This window comes from Loxodonta africana, chromosome 7 (assembly GCF_030014295.1).
Source record: "Loxodonta africana isolate mLoxAfr1 chromosome 7, mLoxAfr1.hap2, whole genome shotgun sequence".
NCBI classification, from domain to species: domain Eukaryota; kingdom Metazoa; phylum Chordata; class Mammalia; order Proboscidea; family Elephantidae; genus Loxodonta; species Loxodonta africana.
In genome coordinates this window covers 75,590,824-75,609,476 of record NC_087348.1, presented here as the reverse complement: position 1 = coordinate 75,609,476, position 18,653 = coordinate 75,590,824, and the positions used below count along the sequence as shown (strand labels likewise).

The 18,653-nt window shown below is 39.1% G+C and overlaps 1 protein-coding gene and 1 pseudogene across 1 annotated transcript; both read left to right on the top strand.

Annotated features, from left to right (window-relative positions):
- Positions 1-741: 741 nt before the first annotated feature.
- On the top strand, positions 742-2,349 carry LOC100671093 (olfactory receptor 10R2-like). Its single transcript, XM_003412179.4, has one exon. The coding sequence runs from the start codon at positions 742-744 to the stop codon at positions 1,675-1,677; it is 936 nt and encodes a 311-aa protein (XP_003412227.3). The 3' UTR covers positions 1,678-2,349.
- Positions 2,350-5,855: 3,506 nt separating this feature from the next.
- On the top strand, positions 5,856-6,529 carry LOC100670524 (olfactory receptor 10J4-like; annotated as a pseudogene).
- Positions 6,530-18,653: the final 12,124 nt, after the last annotated feature.

The following is an 18,653-nucleotide window of genomic DNA, read 5'->3' as shown; positions in this document are numbered from 1 at the left end:
GTTTGAAGTAGCCTCTTCATAATCATTTTGACTCCAAGATATACCTGGTTGGGACACTGTTATTGGATATCTCAAGTCTTAACTTATCACTGTGATTAGAAAACTGCTATAAATTTTAATATGATAAATTCATTTATCAGGTTTACAAATTAGAAAAACAGTCAGCCAAGCACCTTCTGCATTCTGAGGCACATCTCTAAAGACAGGATTTCTTTCAAAGAAAGGTTAGAAGTCATTTAAAAATTTCCCTTAACCCTCCAGCATTTTGGGAAATAAAGGAATTGTTTTTACAGAGTCAATCAACATCGTTTAGGCTTTCTGTATTCCAAGCTACCTTTAGGTCACGCATAAAGATTTCACAGATGTTAGTCACATAGTCCCTTAGGTGAGAGCATAAACACTTTTTTTCTTCATATTTTTCCTCTTTCCTGAAGATTCTGACTGTAGAGGAAAGAAAGGGGTGCTGAGGTGAGTGGGCTTCAAGAAGATACTTGTGCCCAGTCTACAACATTCATACATTTTCTTCTACTAGAACTTTCTCCTCATCCCTCAGACTCTTTACCTTGATGTCAGCTAGGTACACTTAGCTCACTCATCTAAAGCTACCTTATTAAGAGTTTTCTTTCCCTTGCCTGGGAGCCCTTGATATTAGGCCAAGTGACATGAGTGCAGAAGAAATTTTTATAGTCATCTCAGAGTGCCTTTGAAATTGTGGAAAAAATTCCTGAGCCCAACAAGAGGATGGGGAATCATACGACAATGAACACATTCCTTCTGTGGGGATTTTCCAGTTTCCCAGACCTACAGCAACTCCTCTTTGTGGTGGTTTTCTTCTCCCATGTGACCATCCTAGCTGCAAATGTGTCTATCATGGTGGCCATCAAACGCAGTCACAACCTTCACACTCCCATGTACTTTTTCCTGTATGGCCTGTCCTTATCAGAAACCTGTACCTCTATGGTAATCATTCCCCGCATGCTTGTGGACTTGCAGTCGGAGACCAAGATGATTTCTCTCCCTGAGCGTGCCACACAGATGTTCTTCTTTTTTGGATTGGGAACCAATAACTGTTTTATCTTAGCTGCCATGTCCTATGACCGCTACAGTGCCATCCACCACCCACTGCACTATTCTATCCTGATGACCCCAAAGATCTGCTTCCAGATGATGATGGCCTCTTTTGTGGTTGGGATTCTGGTTTCTCTGTGCGTTGTCAGCATAGTATTCACCTTGTCTTTTTGTGATTCTAAAACCATCCGGCACTTTTTTTGTGACATCACACCTGTGGTCTCCCTTGCTTGTGATTATACCTTCCTTCAAAAAATGATTCTTCTTGCATTTAGTCCCTTTGTGCTGGTGGGTAGCTTTATTTTAATTATGATTTCCTATGTCTTAATTCTGTCCATAGTTGTAAAGATGACCTCTGCAAAGGGAAGGTATAAAGCCTTTTCAACTTGCTCCTCCCACCTCACTGTGGTGTCTATACACTATGGATTTGCATGCTTTTCCTATTTGAGGCCCAAGAATAATGACTCCTTTAATGAAGATACACTGATGGCTCTGACATATACAGTGCTGACTCCTCTGCTCAATCCCATTGTTTACAGTCTAAGAAACAAAGCAATGCAGATAGCCCTGAGGAAAGTAGTAGGCAATGCAAAAAGTTTTATCACTTAGAGTGTAAATAAAAGAACTTTGGACCTTGAAGAAATGTACATAGTTTTGATAAATGTAAGTGAGAAGTGGAGTACATCCAATAAAAATCATAAATTTGTGTGGACAATTAAACTGTTGTCTAGTTGCTTGATATGTGCTAGCATCATCAAACTGGATGCAGAGTTAATACGTTTTTAAATGTTTTATTATATATCTCTATCTATATATGTATACATAGATATACAGAAAATGAACAAACAGTATGATTAATAAGAAAAATAAAAGGGTTTATTTCCTCTAACATTTCCTCTCTTTATGCAAATTTCTGATCTCTATCATTCTTCTCCTTGAAGAGCTTTTTACTTTTCTTTCATGCAGGTCTACTGGTGATGATTTCCCTCCGTTTTTTTGTTTTTATGAAGTGTATTTACTTCTTCTTGACTTGTGAAGGATAATTTGCTTAATAAAGAATTCTAGGTTGCTGTTTTTTTATTTCAACACTTTAAATGTTTGACTCCACTTTCTTCTTGCCTGCATGGTTTGTGAAAAGAAGTCTAATATAATTCTTATTCCTTTCCCTTTATAGGAGAGTTGTTTTATTCTCCGGCACTTTCAATATTTTCTTTTTGTCTCTGGTTTTCTGCAGTTTAAATATGGCATGCTTAAGTGTTTTATTTATTTATTCATACTACTTATCCTGGTTTAACAGATGATTGGCCCTGTTCTTAGCCCTGTGGGTATAGGTCAGAAGAGACCTGTGGCACTTAGCAAATTTTCAGAAGTATAAATTAAATGGTATTGAATAGAAAGTAAAATATCCTAAGAATATCATCCACATGCTAAAAGGTATTTTAACAAGTCTAATTCTTTTATTTGTTATAAGAACAAACTTCACGGAAAGGTCACAATGATATGTCAAAATAGGAAAGATCATCTATGAATATTATGATGGGTTCTAAGTCTACATAGATCAGCCCTCCTAGAATCTAATGGAAAGGAAGAAACTTGAAGTAACAGCAAGGGGTATTGTTCTCAGGTGGGCCTGGAACTCCCATTGTAATCCACAAGGAATTGAGAATCAGCCATACAGAACGGAGAAGGCAATGCCCTATCTTCCATAAGAGACTTCTTAATTTCAGACAGAGGGTGAACTCATCACAGCATTTGAAGAACTCAAATGACTTAAAGACTTATCCCTAAGGGACATTATAAGAATAGCAAAAAACTAAGCATGGGTTGTGAGATTCTAAGTTGTTCATACAACTTATTTTTTCACCATGAAAGTATTGGAAGGTGATCCTCCTTTGCGTAAGGTAGGAATTTTATTTTTTATTTCTATTTACTATTAACATTGTGCTTTACCCTCTAGTAACAAAGAAGCTGTGAGCGTTAATGGACAGTTAGAAGATATAGAAGGAACTAGGAACACAATTGCATGTAGATTAAATGCTGCTGTTGTTTTCCTATTTCTGGCATAGTTGGCACACATCAACAGCAGTGAGGGGAACTTAGGAAAATTGAAAACACAGAGTAGTATTGCATACTCTAGAGGAAAGCCAAGTGCAGGGAGAATGTTCTGCTTAGTCAATGAAGTAAAAGGGCTGGCTCAGTGTTACAGGCATCTTGTCAGAGGCAAGTACTGTTCAGCTTTTGTTAAGGAAGAGTTAGCTATATGCCACGTGTATGTTTGTCTTAGTTATCTAATGCTGCCAAAACAGAAATGCTACAAGTGGATGGCTTTATTGAAGAGAAATTTATTCGCTCATCGTCTAGGAGTCTAGAAGTCCAAATTCAGGATGCCAGCTTCAAGGGAAAGCTTTCTCTCTTTTGTCTCTGAGGGAAGGTCCTTGTCCTCAATCTTACCATGGTTTAGGAGCTTCTCAACGCAGCGACACCAGGTTCAAAGGACATGCTCCACTCTTGTCTCTTCATTCTTGATAATAATGAAGTCCCTCTCCTCGCTGCTTAATTCTCTCTTATATCTCAAAAGATATTGACTCAAGATACAACATAATCCTATAGATTGAGTCCTTCCTCATTCACATAACTAACTCTAATCATGCCTCATTAACATCATACAAGTTGGATTTATAACACATCAGGACACAAACGGGAAAATCACATCAGGACACAAACTGGTGGACAACCACACAATATTGAGAATCACGGCCTAGCTAAGTTGATACACGTTTTGGGGGGGGATACACTTCAATCTATAAAAATGTTTTAGCAAATGGGAAAGGAAGTAGCAAATACTGAACACTTACTATCTGCTTGGTCTGTGTGTAGGGCCATGACAACCTCAAAAGGAAGCATTTTTGTGTCCATATTACAGGGGACGAAAATGGTTATCAGGGAGATTAAATTACTAATCCACGTCTTTGCAATAGAGGCATAACTGAGATTTGAACTCTGCTCACTCCCATCCAATTTCACAAAACACTCTGTTGTAATTTCAGGTCTAATCTCAAAGCCAGCTGAGTGATACCATTGTATCAGAATTATTAGGCATAAAAGGATAAGACAAAATGTGTAAGAATATTTTCTGCAATTCCCATAGCTTCCCCCATAATCTTATTGTAAATTGGTAGGTATCAAATTTCACTATAACATCATCACTGTAAACAATTGGCAATTTGGATCTTCGTGTGTTTCCCCCTTTTTTCGTGTAACCATTGATTCCATAATTGTATAGTTGTGATTTATAAGAGCAACTATCATTCCTTTTGGGGATCTGAAATAGACTGTGGAAAAAACTAAGGAAATACATTTTTCACGTATATGAAGGGGGACCTGGGAAGCCATTCAAACCAGAAAAAAGGATGAAACTCATGAATCTCCAATTTATGAAAAATTAGCCAAATTTCCTCACTTCAAATTTATTTCAAGATTCACAAGTTGGGGATACAGTTGTAAAATCAGAGATTTTATGTGTATCCCTAAGTGAGATTAAAAAAAAGAGATTATATGTATTTTACTCTAAGTTGCATTTCCTGTGCTTAAAACTACCTGATACATCATAAGCATTAAATCAATATTTTTTATTAGTACATTGGCCTTGGATAGTCACTTTCTGTGCCTTGGCTTTATTGTTTGTAACCTCGTGATTAAAAAGCACTTCATTGAGTTGCTGGGAGGATTAAAGATGAAAATTCTATCAAACAAATAGCATATTGACTAGCATATTTCAGATGTGTAAATGTTACCCACATTGCATCCTCCTGTATTCTTCACTCAGAAATTTCATACATAACACAAAAACTCTTCGATTAAAGGTACATTTTCTTGTTTGTTTTTCTACCTTTGGGTATCCTACAGTTTTTCTAGCTTTTTGTTTCTCTATCTTTCTGTTTCTGACCTCTGATACCATGCCTGTCTCTTTACTGCCTTCCTTTACTTTCCTTTACAATAGTGCCTGAAGATGAAATGCCCTCAAGTCAGCTTTCATGCTGTCCTCTCACAGAGTGGATAATGTAAGAAAGCGTCTTAGGCTGAGCTCTCTAGAGAAGCAAAACCAGTAAGGTGTGTAAATATATATGTAGAAAGATTTATATCAAGGAAATAGTTCGTGTGGTTTTAGAGGCTGGAACATCCCAAGTCTGTGGGTCAGGCTGGAGCTTCTCCTGATTCACATAGTCACAGGGGCTAGTGAAACCAAGGCTGGAAGTCAGACAGGAAGGTTCTGGCTCACAGACTGTGAAGAGCAATGAATACCAAGATCAGCAGGCAAGACAGCAGGTAAGCTACTAGCTCAAGTTCCAAGAACCGGAGGTCAGACGAACAGGAGTCAGCTGCAGGATCCAGATCAAGCAAAAGCCCACAAGCCTTGCCAGAAAGTCCACCTATATTGGATGCAGGCCACACTCCTAAGGAAAATCCCTTTCATCTGATTGGCTACTCACAGCAGATCCCATCATAGGGGTGTTTACAATATCACACTCCTGCCAAACCACTGATAATCATGGCCCATCCAAGGTTACACACAATCTTAACCATCACAGGAACCTTGATATTAGGCCAGGTGATATTAACATGGAAGGGACATTTACAATCATCTCAGAATCTTGATCCCATGCAGCTCTGTACCTTTCAGGAGAAAGTTGCTGAGCCCACCAGAAGCATGGGCAACCATAAAGCACTGACCACATTCCTTTTGTTAGGATTTTCCAGTTTCCCAGACCTGTAGGGTCTTCTCTTTGTGGTGATTATTCTCTCCCTTGTGACACTCTACTGCAAATGTGTCCATAATGGTGGCCATCAGGCTCAGCCACAACCTTCACACCTGGATGTACTTCTTCTTCTGCATTCTGTCCTTTTCAGAAACCCTTGCAATCATCACCTGAATATTGGTGGACTTGCCATTAGTCAACCAGATGATTTTCCTTCCTGAGTGTACCACATGGATGTTTCTCTTTTGTGGCCTGGGAGGCAATAGCTGCTTCATCATGGCTGCCACACCCTATGACTCTTACACTGCCATCCAGAACCCACTGCACCACCCCATCTTAATGATTTAAAGATTTGCTTTCAGTTGATAATGGCCTCTTTTGTGGTTGGGTTTCTGGTATCTCTGTGCATTATCAGCTTAGTATTCAACTTGATTTTTTGTGACTCCAAAAATATCCAACATTTTTTTTGTGACATCTTGCCCATGGCCTCCCTTCATTGTGATTTCACCTTTTTTCATGGAATGGTTATTTTGTGCTCTGTGCCTTTGTATTAGTGGACAGCTTTATTTTGACTATGATTTCCTATACCTTCGCTGTATCCGTAGTTGTGAAGATGCCTTCTGCAAAGGGAAGGTACAGGTAGTCCCTGATTTAAGATGGGATTCTGTTCAGACAGCTCTATCATAAGTCAGTTCTGACATAAGTCCAATATCTCTTTTTTTTTTTAGTTTTTATTATTATTTCCCTTTATTATCAGTATCTTTATAAACTGGATCTTTGAACATCTGTGAGTGAACATCTGAGAAGATTAACATCAGCAAATAAAGAGCTGCAACATTGTATGTAGTGCATATTACTAATGGTAAGATGTACAAAAAAGAAAACAGATGGTCATAAGTTCCTGCCTCATAACTCAAACCCGTCATAAATTGGGGACTACCTGTATAAGGCCTTCCCAATATGCTTCTCCTACCTCACTGTGGTGTCCATAGACTATGGACTTGCTTGCTTTGTCTATTTGAAGCCCAAGAACAATGACTCAGTGCTTGAAGATATGCTGACGGCTGTGACATGCAGTGCTGACACCTGTGCTTAGTGCTATCGTTTACGGTCTAAGAAACAAAGAAATGCAGGAAAGTACTAGGCAATGCAAATAAGTTTATCAGTGGGAGTGTAAAAAAAAGAGCCCTGAACCTTTAAAAAAATGTACATAGTTTTGATAAATATAAGTGAGAAAATGGAGTACTTCCAATAAAAATCATCACATTGTGAAAAAGCATTTAAAGTATCATCTAATTTCCTGGTATGTTTCAAAACATGTTTGGGGGCATAGTTATTTATGTGGTATCAACTGACTTTGGGGAAGGAAGAAAATTATACTAAGGATAAAACAGACAGAGATGGGGGGGAAGAGAAATACAGAAGGAAGGGAGAGAGGGAAAAGGAAAAGAAAGAAAAAATATTACTAGTTTACTTAATCAAAAAAGAGGGATAAAGCACAGATATAAGAAAAAAATTAAAAGAATTTTAAGTTAATACTTTGCTTGAGTTTCTGGAAAAAAGTAAACTGACAAAATTGACCCCAAAAGAAATAAACATTTTTAACACAAAAATTTCCATGGGAAAAAAATTGAGAAATACATGAGTGCTATGCTCCTCATTCCCCCATCAAGCATTAAACCAAATTGTTTCAAATTAGTTTGATCAAATCCTCAAGAAACAAATAATTCAAATGCTATTTAAAGTGAGTTGTAGCATAGATAAACATGGTTTCTAATTTATGAAGCCAACTTAGATGGAAAATGCTGTATCTTACAACAATCTGATTATGACCATGGTAGTCAGTTTCTGAAGTAGATTGTAGGAGAAATTAGGCAATATAACCTTTAGGATCAGGTTGTCACATTTTCTAATGGCAGATTCATATGATAAGTAATAACTATGCCATTGCAGGACTGGGAAGATAAAACAGACTGAGTGCAAAATGGCACATGTTATCAATAAAAGAAGAAGTATCTAGGTGGCCATAAAGTACTTTGGGGAGAATAGTATATGCCTTAGTTATCTAGAGCTGCTGAAACAGAATTACTGCAAGTGGATGGCTTTAACAAACAGAAGTTAATTCCCTTACAGTCTGGGAGGCTACAAGTCCAAATTCAGAGTGCTATCTCTAAGGGAAGGCTTTCTCTCTTTGTGGGCTCTGGAGGAAGGTCTTCGTCATCAATCTTCCCTTGGTCCAGGAGCTTCTTCACACAGGAACCTCAAGTCCAAAGGACACACTCTGCTCCCGAAACTGCTTTCTTGGTGGTAGAGGTCCGCCTATCTCTCTGCTCACTTCTCTCTTTTATATCTCAAAAAAAGATTGGCTTAAATTGTAAGTCAATCTTATAAATTGAGTTTACATAACTGCCACTAATCACATCTCATCAACATCATAGACATAGGATTTATAACACATATGAAAATCATATCGGATGACAAAATGGTGGACAATCATACAATATTGGGAATCATAACCTAGCCAAATTGACAGTTATTTTGGGGGGACACAATTCAATCCATGCTAGCATAATAATATTGGCCTCAAAGAGGGAAATGTTTTGTCATGAAGATGGCAAATAATTTAGAAATATTATAACGATCTAGGAGAATATTCTGTACATAGACCAAGAGGCAGTCCTTTGATCAGAACAAGGGAATACGATGTGGTTTAAAATCAGGAAACGTGTGTGTCAGAGTTGTATGTTTTCACCATACTTATTCAATCTTTATGCTAGACTATATGAAGAAGAATGTGGCATCAAGACTGGAGGAAGACTCATTAACAATCTGTGATATACAGATGACACAACTTTGCTTGCTGAAAATGGAGAGGACTTGAAGCACCTACTGATGAAGATCAAAGACTACAGCCTTCGATATGGATTACACCTCAGCAAAAGAAAACAAAAATCCTCAAAACTGGACCAATAAGCAACATTATGACAAATGGAGGAAACATTGAAGTTGTCAAGGATTTCTTTTTACTTGGACCCACAATCAATGCCCATGGAAGCAGCAGTCAGGAAATCACATGACAAACAACGATGAATCTGGGAAACACCTCACAACATGAATGAGTCTGGAGGGCACTATGCTGAGTGAAATAAGTCAGTCACAAATGGACAAATATTGTATGAGACCACTATTATAAATACTCAAGAAAAGTCTCACACACAGAAAGAAACAATCTGTGATGGTTATGAGGGAGGGGAGTTTTGGGAAGGGGAAAACACCACCCAGACAATAGATGAGTGGTAACACTGGTGAAGGGTAAGATAGTACACAATGCTGGGGAGGTCAGCACAACTTGACCAAGAAAAATTCATAGAATCTTCCCCTTCTTGACCTTGGATTCCCCATTTCTATTCATCCAGCTTTCCTGTCCCCTCCTGCCTCTTGTCCTTGACCCTGGTTGACCTACATGCCTTATTGCTTGTTTTATAGGCCTGTCTAATCTTTGTCTGAAGGGTGAACCTCAGGAGTGACTTCAGTACTGAGTTGAAAGAGTGTCCAAGGGCCATATTCTGGGGGTTTCACCAGTCTCTGTCAGACCAGTAAGTCTGGTCTTTTTTTTTTTGAGTTTGAATTTTGCCTCTATTGTGATCCCTGTCAGAGCAGATCATGGTGTTAGCCGGGTACCATCTAGTTGTGCTAGACTTAGTCTGGTGGAGGCTGTGGTAGTTGTGGTCCATCAGCCCTTTGGACTAATCTTTCCCTTGTGTCTTTGGTTTTCTTCATTCCCCCTTGCCTCCTTTTAGATGAAGCTGAGTAAATATTCTTAACAGGCGCCTTCAAAAATTCCTTACCCAAGCCAGAAATTCTGTCTCTCGCCCTTTGACAAAAAGACTGAATTTTCTTTTTTTTAGCAAAATCAGGAGTTTCTAGGTCAGACTGCAGTTTGATTCAAATGGAGTTTTAATTCAGGCCTGAAGTCGCCCATTTTTGGTTGAGCTAGCATCTCAGTATTTGGGCAGCATCTCAGTTTCACAATTCACACACACACAACTAATCTCCGTGGTTTCCATTAGGACTCATTCTTTGTATTGTACAGTTCTATGAGTTTTCACAAATGCATAATTCCATGTACCCACTATTACACTACAGAATAGTTTCACTGCCTTAAAAATCCCTTATATTCCATTTATTCATCCACTCCACTCGTTCCACTCTCTACCATCATAGACCCTGGCAACCACTGATCTTTTTACTGTCTCTATATTTGTACCTTTTTCAGAATGTCATATAGTTGGAATTATACAATATGCGTCCCTCTAAGGCTCTCTTCTTTCACTTAGCAATATGCATTTAATGTTCCTCTGTGCTTTACAAGACTCAATAACTCCTTTTTATCACAGAATAGTATTCCGTTATATGGATGTATCACAGTTGTTTATCCGTTCACCAATTTGAAGGGAATCTTGGTTACTTTCTGTTTTTGGTAGTAATGAATAGAGCTTGCATAAACTTTTGTTTGCAGGCTCTAGTGTGAACACAAGCTTTCAACTCATTTGGACAAATGCCTAGGAGTGCGATGGCTGGATCCTATAATAAGGCTATGTCTAGCTTTGTAAGAAATTGTGAAACCGTCTTCCAGTGGCTCTAACGCTTTGCATTCCCACCAGCAATGAATGAGAGTTCTATTGCTAACACAGTCTCACCAGCATTTGATGGTGTCAGTGTTTTGGTTTTTAGCCATCCTAACAGGTGTGTGGAAGTTCCTGGGTGGTGCAGATTGTTAATGTGCTTGGTATTAACCAAAAGGTTGGTGGCTCGAGTCCACTCAGAGGCACCTCAGATGAAAGGCCTGGTGATCTGCTTCCGAAAATCAGCCACTGAAAACCCTAGGGAGCATAGTTCTATTCTGAAATCACTTGGTTTACCATGAGTCAGAATCAACTTGCTGGCAACTGGTTTTTTAAGAGGTATGTAGCAGTACCTTCTGGTTGTTTCAATTTGCAGTTTCCTAAATTTTTTTTAAGCACCTTTTCATACGCTTCTTTGACAGTTGTCTGTCTTCTTTTTTAATGTATCTGTTCAGGTATTCCGTACATTTTTTATTTGGATTGTTTGTTTCTTGTTGAGTTTTAAGAGTTCTATGTATATTTTAGAAGCAAGTTATTCATCATGTATGTGTTTTGCAAATATGTTCTCCAAGTATATGACTTTTTTTTCATTCTCTTAACAGTGCCTTTCATAAAACATAAGATTTTTTTTTTTAATTTTTGTTGTGCTTTAACTGAAAGTTTACAAATCAAGTCAGTCTCTCACACAAAAACTTACATACGCCTTGCTACATACTCCCAATTCCTCTCCCCCTAATGAGACAGCCCCCTCCCTCCCTCCACTCTCTTTTCCTGTTCACTTCGCCAGCTTCTAACCCCTCTACCCTCTCATCTCCCCTCTAGGCAGGAGATGCCAACATAGTCTCAAGTGTCCACCTGATCCAAGAAGCTCACTCCTCACCAGCATCCCTCTCCAACCCATCGTCCAGTCCAATCCCTGTCTGAAGAGTTGGCTTCGGGAATGGTTCCTCTCCTGGGCCAACAGAAGGTCTGAGGGCCATGACCACCAGGGTCCTTCCAGTCTCAGTCAGACCATTAAGTCTGGTCTTTTTATGAGAATTTGGGGTCTCCATCCCACTGCTATGCTGCTCCTTCAGAGGTTCTCTGTTGTGTTCCCTGTCAGGGCAGTCATCAGTTGTAGCCGGGCACCATCTAGTTCTTCTGGTCTCAGGGTGATGTAGTCTCTGGTTTATGTGGTCCTTTCTGTCTCCTGGGCTCGTAATTACCTTATGTCCTTGGTGTTCTCCATTCTCCTTAGATCCAGGTGGGTTAAGACCAATTGATGCATCTTAGGTGGCTGCTTGCTAGCATTTAAGACCCCAGACACCACTCTCCAGAGTGGGATGCAGAATGTTTTCTTAATATATTTTATTACCCCAATTGACTAAGATGTTCCCTGAAACCGTGGTCCCTAAACCCCTGCCCCTGCTACGCTGGCCTTCCAAGCATTCAGTTTATTCAGGAAACTTCTTGCTTTTGGATTAGTCCAGTTGTGCTGACCTTGCCTGTATTGGATGTTGTCTTTTCCATCACCTAAATGAGTTCTTATCTACTATTTAATTAGTGAATACCCCTCTACCACCCTCCTCCCTCCCCCTTCTCATAACCATCAAAGAATATTTTCTTCCTGTTTAAACTATTTCTTGAGGTCTTATAATAGTGCTCTTATACAATATTTGTCCTTTTGCAACTGACTAATTTCACTCAACGTAATGCCTTCCAGATTACTCCATGTTATGAGATGTTTCATAGATTCATCACTGTTCCTTATCTATGCTCAGTATTCCATTGTGTGAATATACCATAATTTATTTATCCATGCATCCATTGATGGGCACCTTGGTTGCTTCCATCTTTTTGCTACTGTAAACAGTGCTGCAGTGAAAATGGGTGTGCATGAATCTGTTCGTGTGAAGGCTCTTATTTCTCTAGCATATATTCCAACAAGTGGGATTACTGGATCATATGATAGTTCTATTTCTAGCTTTTTAAGGAAGCACCAAATCGATTTCCAAAGTGGTTGGACCATTTGACATTCCCACCAGCAGTGTATAAGTTTTTCAATCTCTCCACAGCCTCTCCAACATTTATTATTTTGTTTTTTGAATTAATACCAGCCTTGTTGGAGTGAGACGAAGTCTCATTGTAGTTTTGATTTGCATTTCTCTAATGGCTAATGATCGTGCACATTTCCTCATGTATCTGTTAGCTACCTGAATGTCTTCTTTAGTGAATTGTCTCTTCATATCTTTTGCCCATTTTTTAATTGGGTTATTTGTCTTTTTATAGCTGAGTTTTTGCAGTATCATGTAGGTTTCAGAGATCAGGTGCTGATCGGAAATGTCATAGCTAAAACTTTTTCAGTCTGTAGGTAATCTTTTGGTGAAGCCTTTGGGTGAGCAAAGATGTTTGATTTTAGGAGCTCCCAGTTATCTAGTTTTTCTTCTGCATTGTTAGTAGTGTTTTGTATACTGCGTATGCCGTGTATTAGGGCTCCTAACATTATCCTTACTTTTTCTTCCATGATCTTTATCATTTTAGATTTTGTATTTAGGTCTTTGATCCATTTTGAGTTAGTTTTTGTGCATGGTGTGAGGCATGGGTCTTGTTTCATTTTTTTGCAGATGGATATCCAGTTATGCCAGCACCATTTGTTAAAAAGACTGTCTTTTCCCCATTTAACTGTTTGGGGCCTTTGTCAAATATCAACTGCTCATATGTGGATGGATTTATGTCTGGATTCTCAATTCTGTTCCATTGGTCTATGCATCTGTTGCTGTACCAGTACCAGGCTGTTTTGACTACTGCGGTGGTATAATAGGTTCTAAAATTAGGTAGAGTAAGGCCTCCCACTTTGTTCTTTTTTTTCAGTAATGCTTTACTTAACTGGGGCCTCTTTCACTTTCGTATGAAGTTGGTGATTTGTTTCTCCATCTCATTAAAAAATGTCGTTGGAATTTGGATCGGAATTGCATTATAGCTATAGATCACTTTTGGTAGAATAGACATTTTTACAATGTTAAGTCTTCCTATCCATGAGCAAGGTATATTTTTCCACTTATGTAGGTCTCTTTTGGTTTCTTGCAGAAGTGTACTGTAGTTTTCTTTGTATAAGTCTTTTACGTCTCCAGTAAGACTTATTCCTAAGTATTTCATCTTTTTGGGGGCTACTGTAAATGGTATTGATTTGGTGATTTCCTCTTTGATGTTCTCTTTGTATCGCCACATCTTCCTCTCCATATGGAATATCTATGACTGCATTTCTTAGTCCCTCTTTATTGTTTGAATGTTGACTTCTTTTAAATAATAACATCGCTGTTTCCCTGTTCTGAGCAGTTTTTTTATCTTGTTTTATTTTTGTGATTTCCCTGTCTGGGTTGACTTCTGATTGCTCTGCCCAGAGTTCTAGTCTTGGGTTGATACCTGATTTAATTGATTTTCTAACCAAAGAACTCCCTTTATATTTCTCGTAGTTTTGGTTTGGTTTTTACGAATTCCCTAAAGTTCTGTTTATCTGGAAATGTCCTAACTTCACCTTCATATTTGAGAGTTTTGCTGGATATAAGATTCTTGGCCGGCAATTTTTTCCTTCAATTTTTTATATAAGTCATCCCATTGCGTGATTGCCTTCTTCTTGCCTGCATGGTTTCTGGCAAGTAGTCCAAGCTTATTTTATTGACTCTCCTTTGTAGGTGGCTTTTCATTTATCCCTAGCTGCTCTTAAAATTCTCTCTTTATCTTTGGTTTTGGCGGATTTAATTATAATATGTCTTGGTGACTTTCTTTTAACATCTACCTTATGTGGAGTTCAATGAACATCTTGGATAGGTATCTTCTCATCTGTCATGATGTCAGGGAGGTTTTCTGCCAACAAATCTTCAAGAATTCTCTCTGTGTTTTGTCTTATCTACCCTTTTTCTGCTACTCCAATCATTCACAGGTTATTTCTCTTGATATAGTCCCACATGGTTCTTAACGTTTCTTCATTTTTTTTAATTCTTTATCTGATTTTTCTTCAAAAAATTAGTGCCAAGTACATTATCTTCAAGTTCAGAAAATCTGCCTTCCACATGCTCAATTCTGCTCCCCTGACTTTCTATTGAGTTGCCTACTTCTGTAATTTTATTGTTAATCTTCTGAATTTCTGGTTGCTGTCTGTCTGTGGATTTTTCCAGCTTATTCAGTTTTTCATTATGTTCCTGAATAATCTTTTTAATTTCTTCAGTTGCTTTATCTGTGTGTTCCTTGGCTTGTTCTGCATATTGCCTCACTTCCTTCCTGATGTCTTGAAGTGTTCTTTATATTAATCTTCTGTATTCTGCCTCTGGTGATTCCAGGAAGGCACTTTCATCTAGAAGATCCCTGGATTCTTTGTTTTGAGAGCTTGTTGAGGTGATCATGGTCTGTTTCTTTATATGACTTGATATTGACTGTTGTCTCCAAGCCACCTATAAGTTATTGTATTAGTTTATGTTTGCTTACTGTGTCGTAGCTTCTTACTTTGTTTTGTTTTGATAGTCCCAGTGGGTTGCTTGAGTAAACTAGCTTGATTATTTTTGCCTGTGAAGCTCTGAAGTCCTGTCCCCAGCTGGCTAGAGCTGTTATCAGGTATATCAGTCTAGAAGTCCATTCAGTTTTCTTATGTAAATTCAGCTCAGGTGTCCAGGTACCTGATCATCAAGTGTATGGTACAGGCTCTGTCCTACAGTCTTAGCGCAGTAGGGTTGATTGGTGTAGTTACCAGTATCTGGTTGCAGGAGGGGATCACACTCTGAACAAGGCAGAGGGCTGAGAATCATCCCTCACATGTCTCTGAGGAAAGTGTGTCCCTGTTCCCTAGGGCATATAGGTGGGTGGGTTCTGCAGATGGACCATGGGTACCCAATGCTTTTGGTTGTAATGATCAGAGGGTACCGGTTACCCCTGGACCTCTGTCATGGGTGGCTGGGTGACCTGAGTGAAGCCACCAGTCCTTAGGCCCCTGATGTGGGTAGGTGTGGACCCTGTTTAATAGGCAAAGCAATGTCAAACATCAAACACCCACCTCTCCACCACACAGCTGAAACAGTTGGAGTCTGCCAACAAGGGCCTATCCGTGCAGAGAGGAAAGGTACTCAAAGTCTATGGACCATTTATGCCTGGACAGGAGCCGCTTCTGTACTGAACCCCCCCAGTTAGTAGAGCTAGCAAATTTTCTTTTCCTCTATTGCAAATTTATTCCTAGTCCAAGGCAGGGAGGATGGCTCTAGGTGCTCAACAGGGCCTATCTCAGGCCCAGGGAAGTCTGCCGCTGAAGCCGGCTTGGGAGCGGGAAGGGGGTGTGGTAAAATATATGCAAGTATTTGGCTTTTGCCGAGAGCACCATTATTCTCTGGTTCTGGAGGTGTGAGTAGGCTGTGTGGCTGGCTGCTTCTCCCTAGGGAAACTGAGGCCGAATGCTAGTACCAGCCCACCACCACCACTCCGGGAATGGTGCCTGCGTGCTCCCCGTGATTCAGGTCCAGTAACTCCTCTCCACTTCTGAATTGTCTCTTCCTCCCCTGGCTCTCAGTTTATTTTCTAAGCTTGCCTTTGATGTTCAGGCCTCGTAGCTTGTCATAAACACACTCATTTCACTTGTTTTTCCAGGTCTTTGTTGTAAACAGGGCTCTCTGGAAGCATCTGTCTATTCTGCCATCTTGGCTCCACCTCCAAGAAATTAATTTTTCTGGAGTCCAACCTACCAATTTTTTCTGTTGTCAGTTGTGCTTTGTTTTATATCTGAAAACTCATTGCCAACGGTTGGTCACCTAGATTTTCTCCTACATTATCTTCAAAAAGTTTTATAGTTTACCATTTTACTTTTAGGTCTAGAATCATTTTGAGAAAAATGTAGGTCAATATCCGGGTTTTTTTTTTTTTTTTTTTTTTGCATGTGGATGTCCAGTTCTAGCAGCATTTTCTGAAAAGACTATACTATCTCCATCCAATTGCCTTTGCTTCTTTGTCAATGATCAGTTTGACTGTATTTGTAGAGGTCTATATCAGGACTCCCTATTGTGTTCCATTGATCTATTTGTCTATTCTTTTGCCAGTACCACACTATCTTAGTTATTGTAGCTTTATAGTAAATTTTGAAGGCAGGTGGTGTCAGTTCTCCAACCTTGTCTTCTTCAGCTGGCTATCTTGAGTCTTTTGTCTTTCCATAAACTTTAGAATCAGGTTGTCAATACCAACAAAATAACTTCCTGGGATTTTGACATTTTAACTATACTGTGTCTTCCTATCCATGGACATGGAATATCTATCCATTTATTTAGACCTTCTTTGATTTCTTTCATTAGGGTTTTGCAGTGTTTCTCATGTAAATTTTATACATGTTTCATTAAGGATCCCTGGTGGCACAGTGATTAAGCACCTGGCTGCTACCTGGAAGATTGGCAGTTCGAACCCACAAGCAGCCTTGTGGGAAAAAAGACCTGGCAATCTGCTCCTATAAAGATTACAGCCTAGGAAACCCTATGAGTCAGTTCTACTCTGTCATATAAAGACATTATGAGTCAGATTCAACTAAACAGCACTCAACAACAACAATAACATATTTTGTTATGTTTATATCTGAATCATTTTTTGTTGTTGCTGTAGTAAATAGTGTTGTGTTTTTAAATTTAATCTTCAATTTTTCATTGCTGGTATAGAGGAAAACAGTTGACTTTTTGTATATTAACCTTGTACCTGCTACTTTGCTATTATAATCACTTATTAGTTTTTTTTTGGGGGGGGGTTGTTTTGTTTTGTTTTGCCAGTTCTTTGGGATTTTCTACGTAGATAATCATGTAGAAATAAAATAGTTTTATTTCTTTCTTCCTAATCCGTATGCCTTTTATTTCCTCTTCCTGTCTTAATTCATTAGCTAGGGCTTCCAACACAATGCTGAATAACATTGGTAATAGGAGACAGCATTGCCTTGATTCTGATCATAGGAGGAAAGCATCTAGTTCTCACCATTGAGTATAATGTTAGCTGTAGGCTTTATGCAGGTGTTTTTTTAATCAAGTTGAGGAACTTTTCCTCTATTCTTGATCTGCTGAGAATTTGTGTCATTAATGAGTGTTGGATTTTATCTACCTCAAAACTCTGAGCATGTCTCATGGTCCCTAGCTGCCACAAATGGTTTGTACTCACCTAAATATAAAGGAACCCTGGTGGTGCAGTGGTTAAGGTCTTGGCCCTTAACCAAAAGGTCAGCAGTTCAAATGCACCAGCCACTGCTTGGAAACCCTATGGGGCAGTTCTACTCTGTCCTATAGGGTTGCTATGAATCAGAAATGACTCGACAGCACCTAATAACAACCACAATGTAAAGGTTGGTGTTTTCACAGAAAAAAAGGCTTGATATTTTGTTTCTGTAAAGATTACAGCCAAGAAAACTCTATGGAAAAGTTCTACACTGTAACACTTGAGGTTGCCATGAGTTGGAATCAACTCAACAGCAGAGTTTTTTTGTTTTCTTGTTTTTAAGGTGGGGGGAGGGTGGTAGCTTGGGAAAGCAATTCAAGCAGTGTGCTAAATAATGAGGAAGAAATACGAGTCAGTCCTTTAATATACTCAGCTTACTACTTGTTGTCACCCTGAAATATAGAACATGCAGCTAGCTACCTCAGGAGTCACCTCAGATAGGTATGTTTTGGGTGACTGGAGGACAAAGGCTCTGTCTTAGTTATCTAGTGTTGCTATAACAGAAACACTACAAGTGGGTGGCGTTAATGATACAAAATTTATTTTCTCATAGTTTAGGAGGCTGGAAGTCTGAATCCAGGGTACAAACTCTAGAGGAAGGCTTTCTCTCTCTGTTGGCTCTGGTGTGTTTATGTGATTGGCATGTATTTTGCACCATCTCTGCTGGCTTGTTTAATCTGCTCTTTTATGTCTCAAAAGAGATGGACTTGAGACACACCATACCCCAATACTGTTTCATTAACATAACAGAGAAAACCTGTTCTCAAGTGAGGTTATAACCATAGGTATGTTGTTGTTATTTTGTGCCATCCAGTCAATTCCGCCTTATAGTAACATATAGGACAGGGTAGAACTGTCCCATAGAGTATCCAAGGAGTGGCTGGTGGATTCAAACTGCTAACCTTTTACTTAGCAGCCTGAGCTGTTAATCACTTCACCACCAGGGCTCCAACTCCAGGTATAGGTGTTAGGATTTAAAACACATATTTAGGAGGGATACAATTCA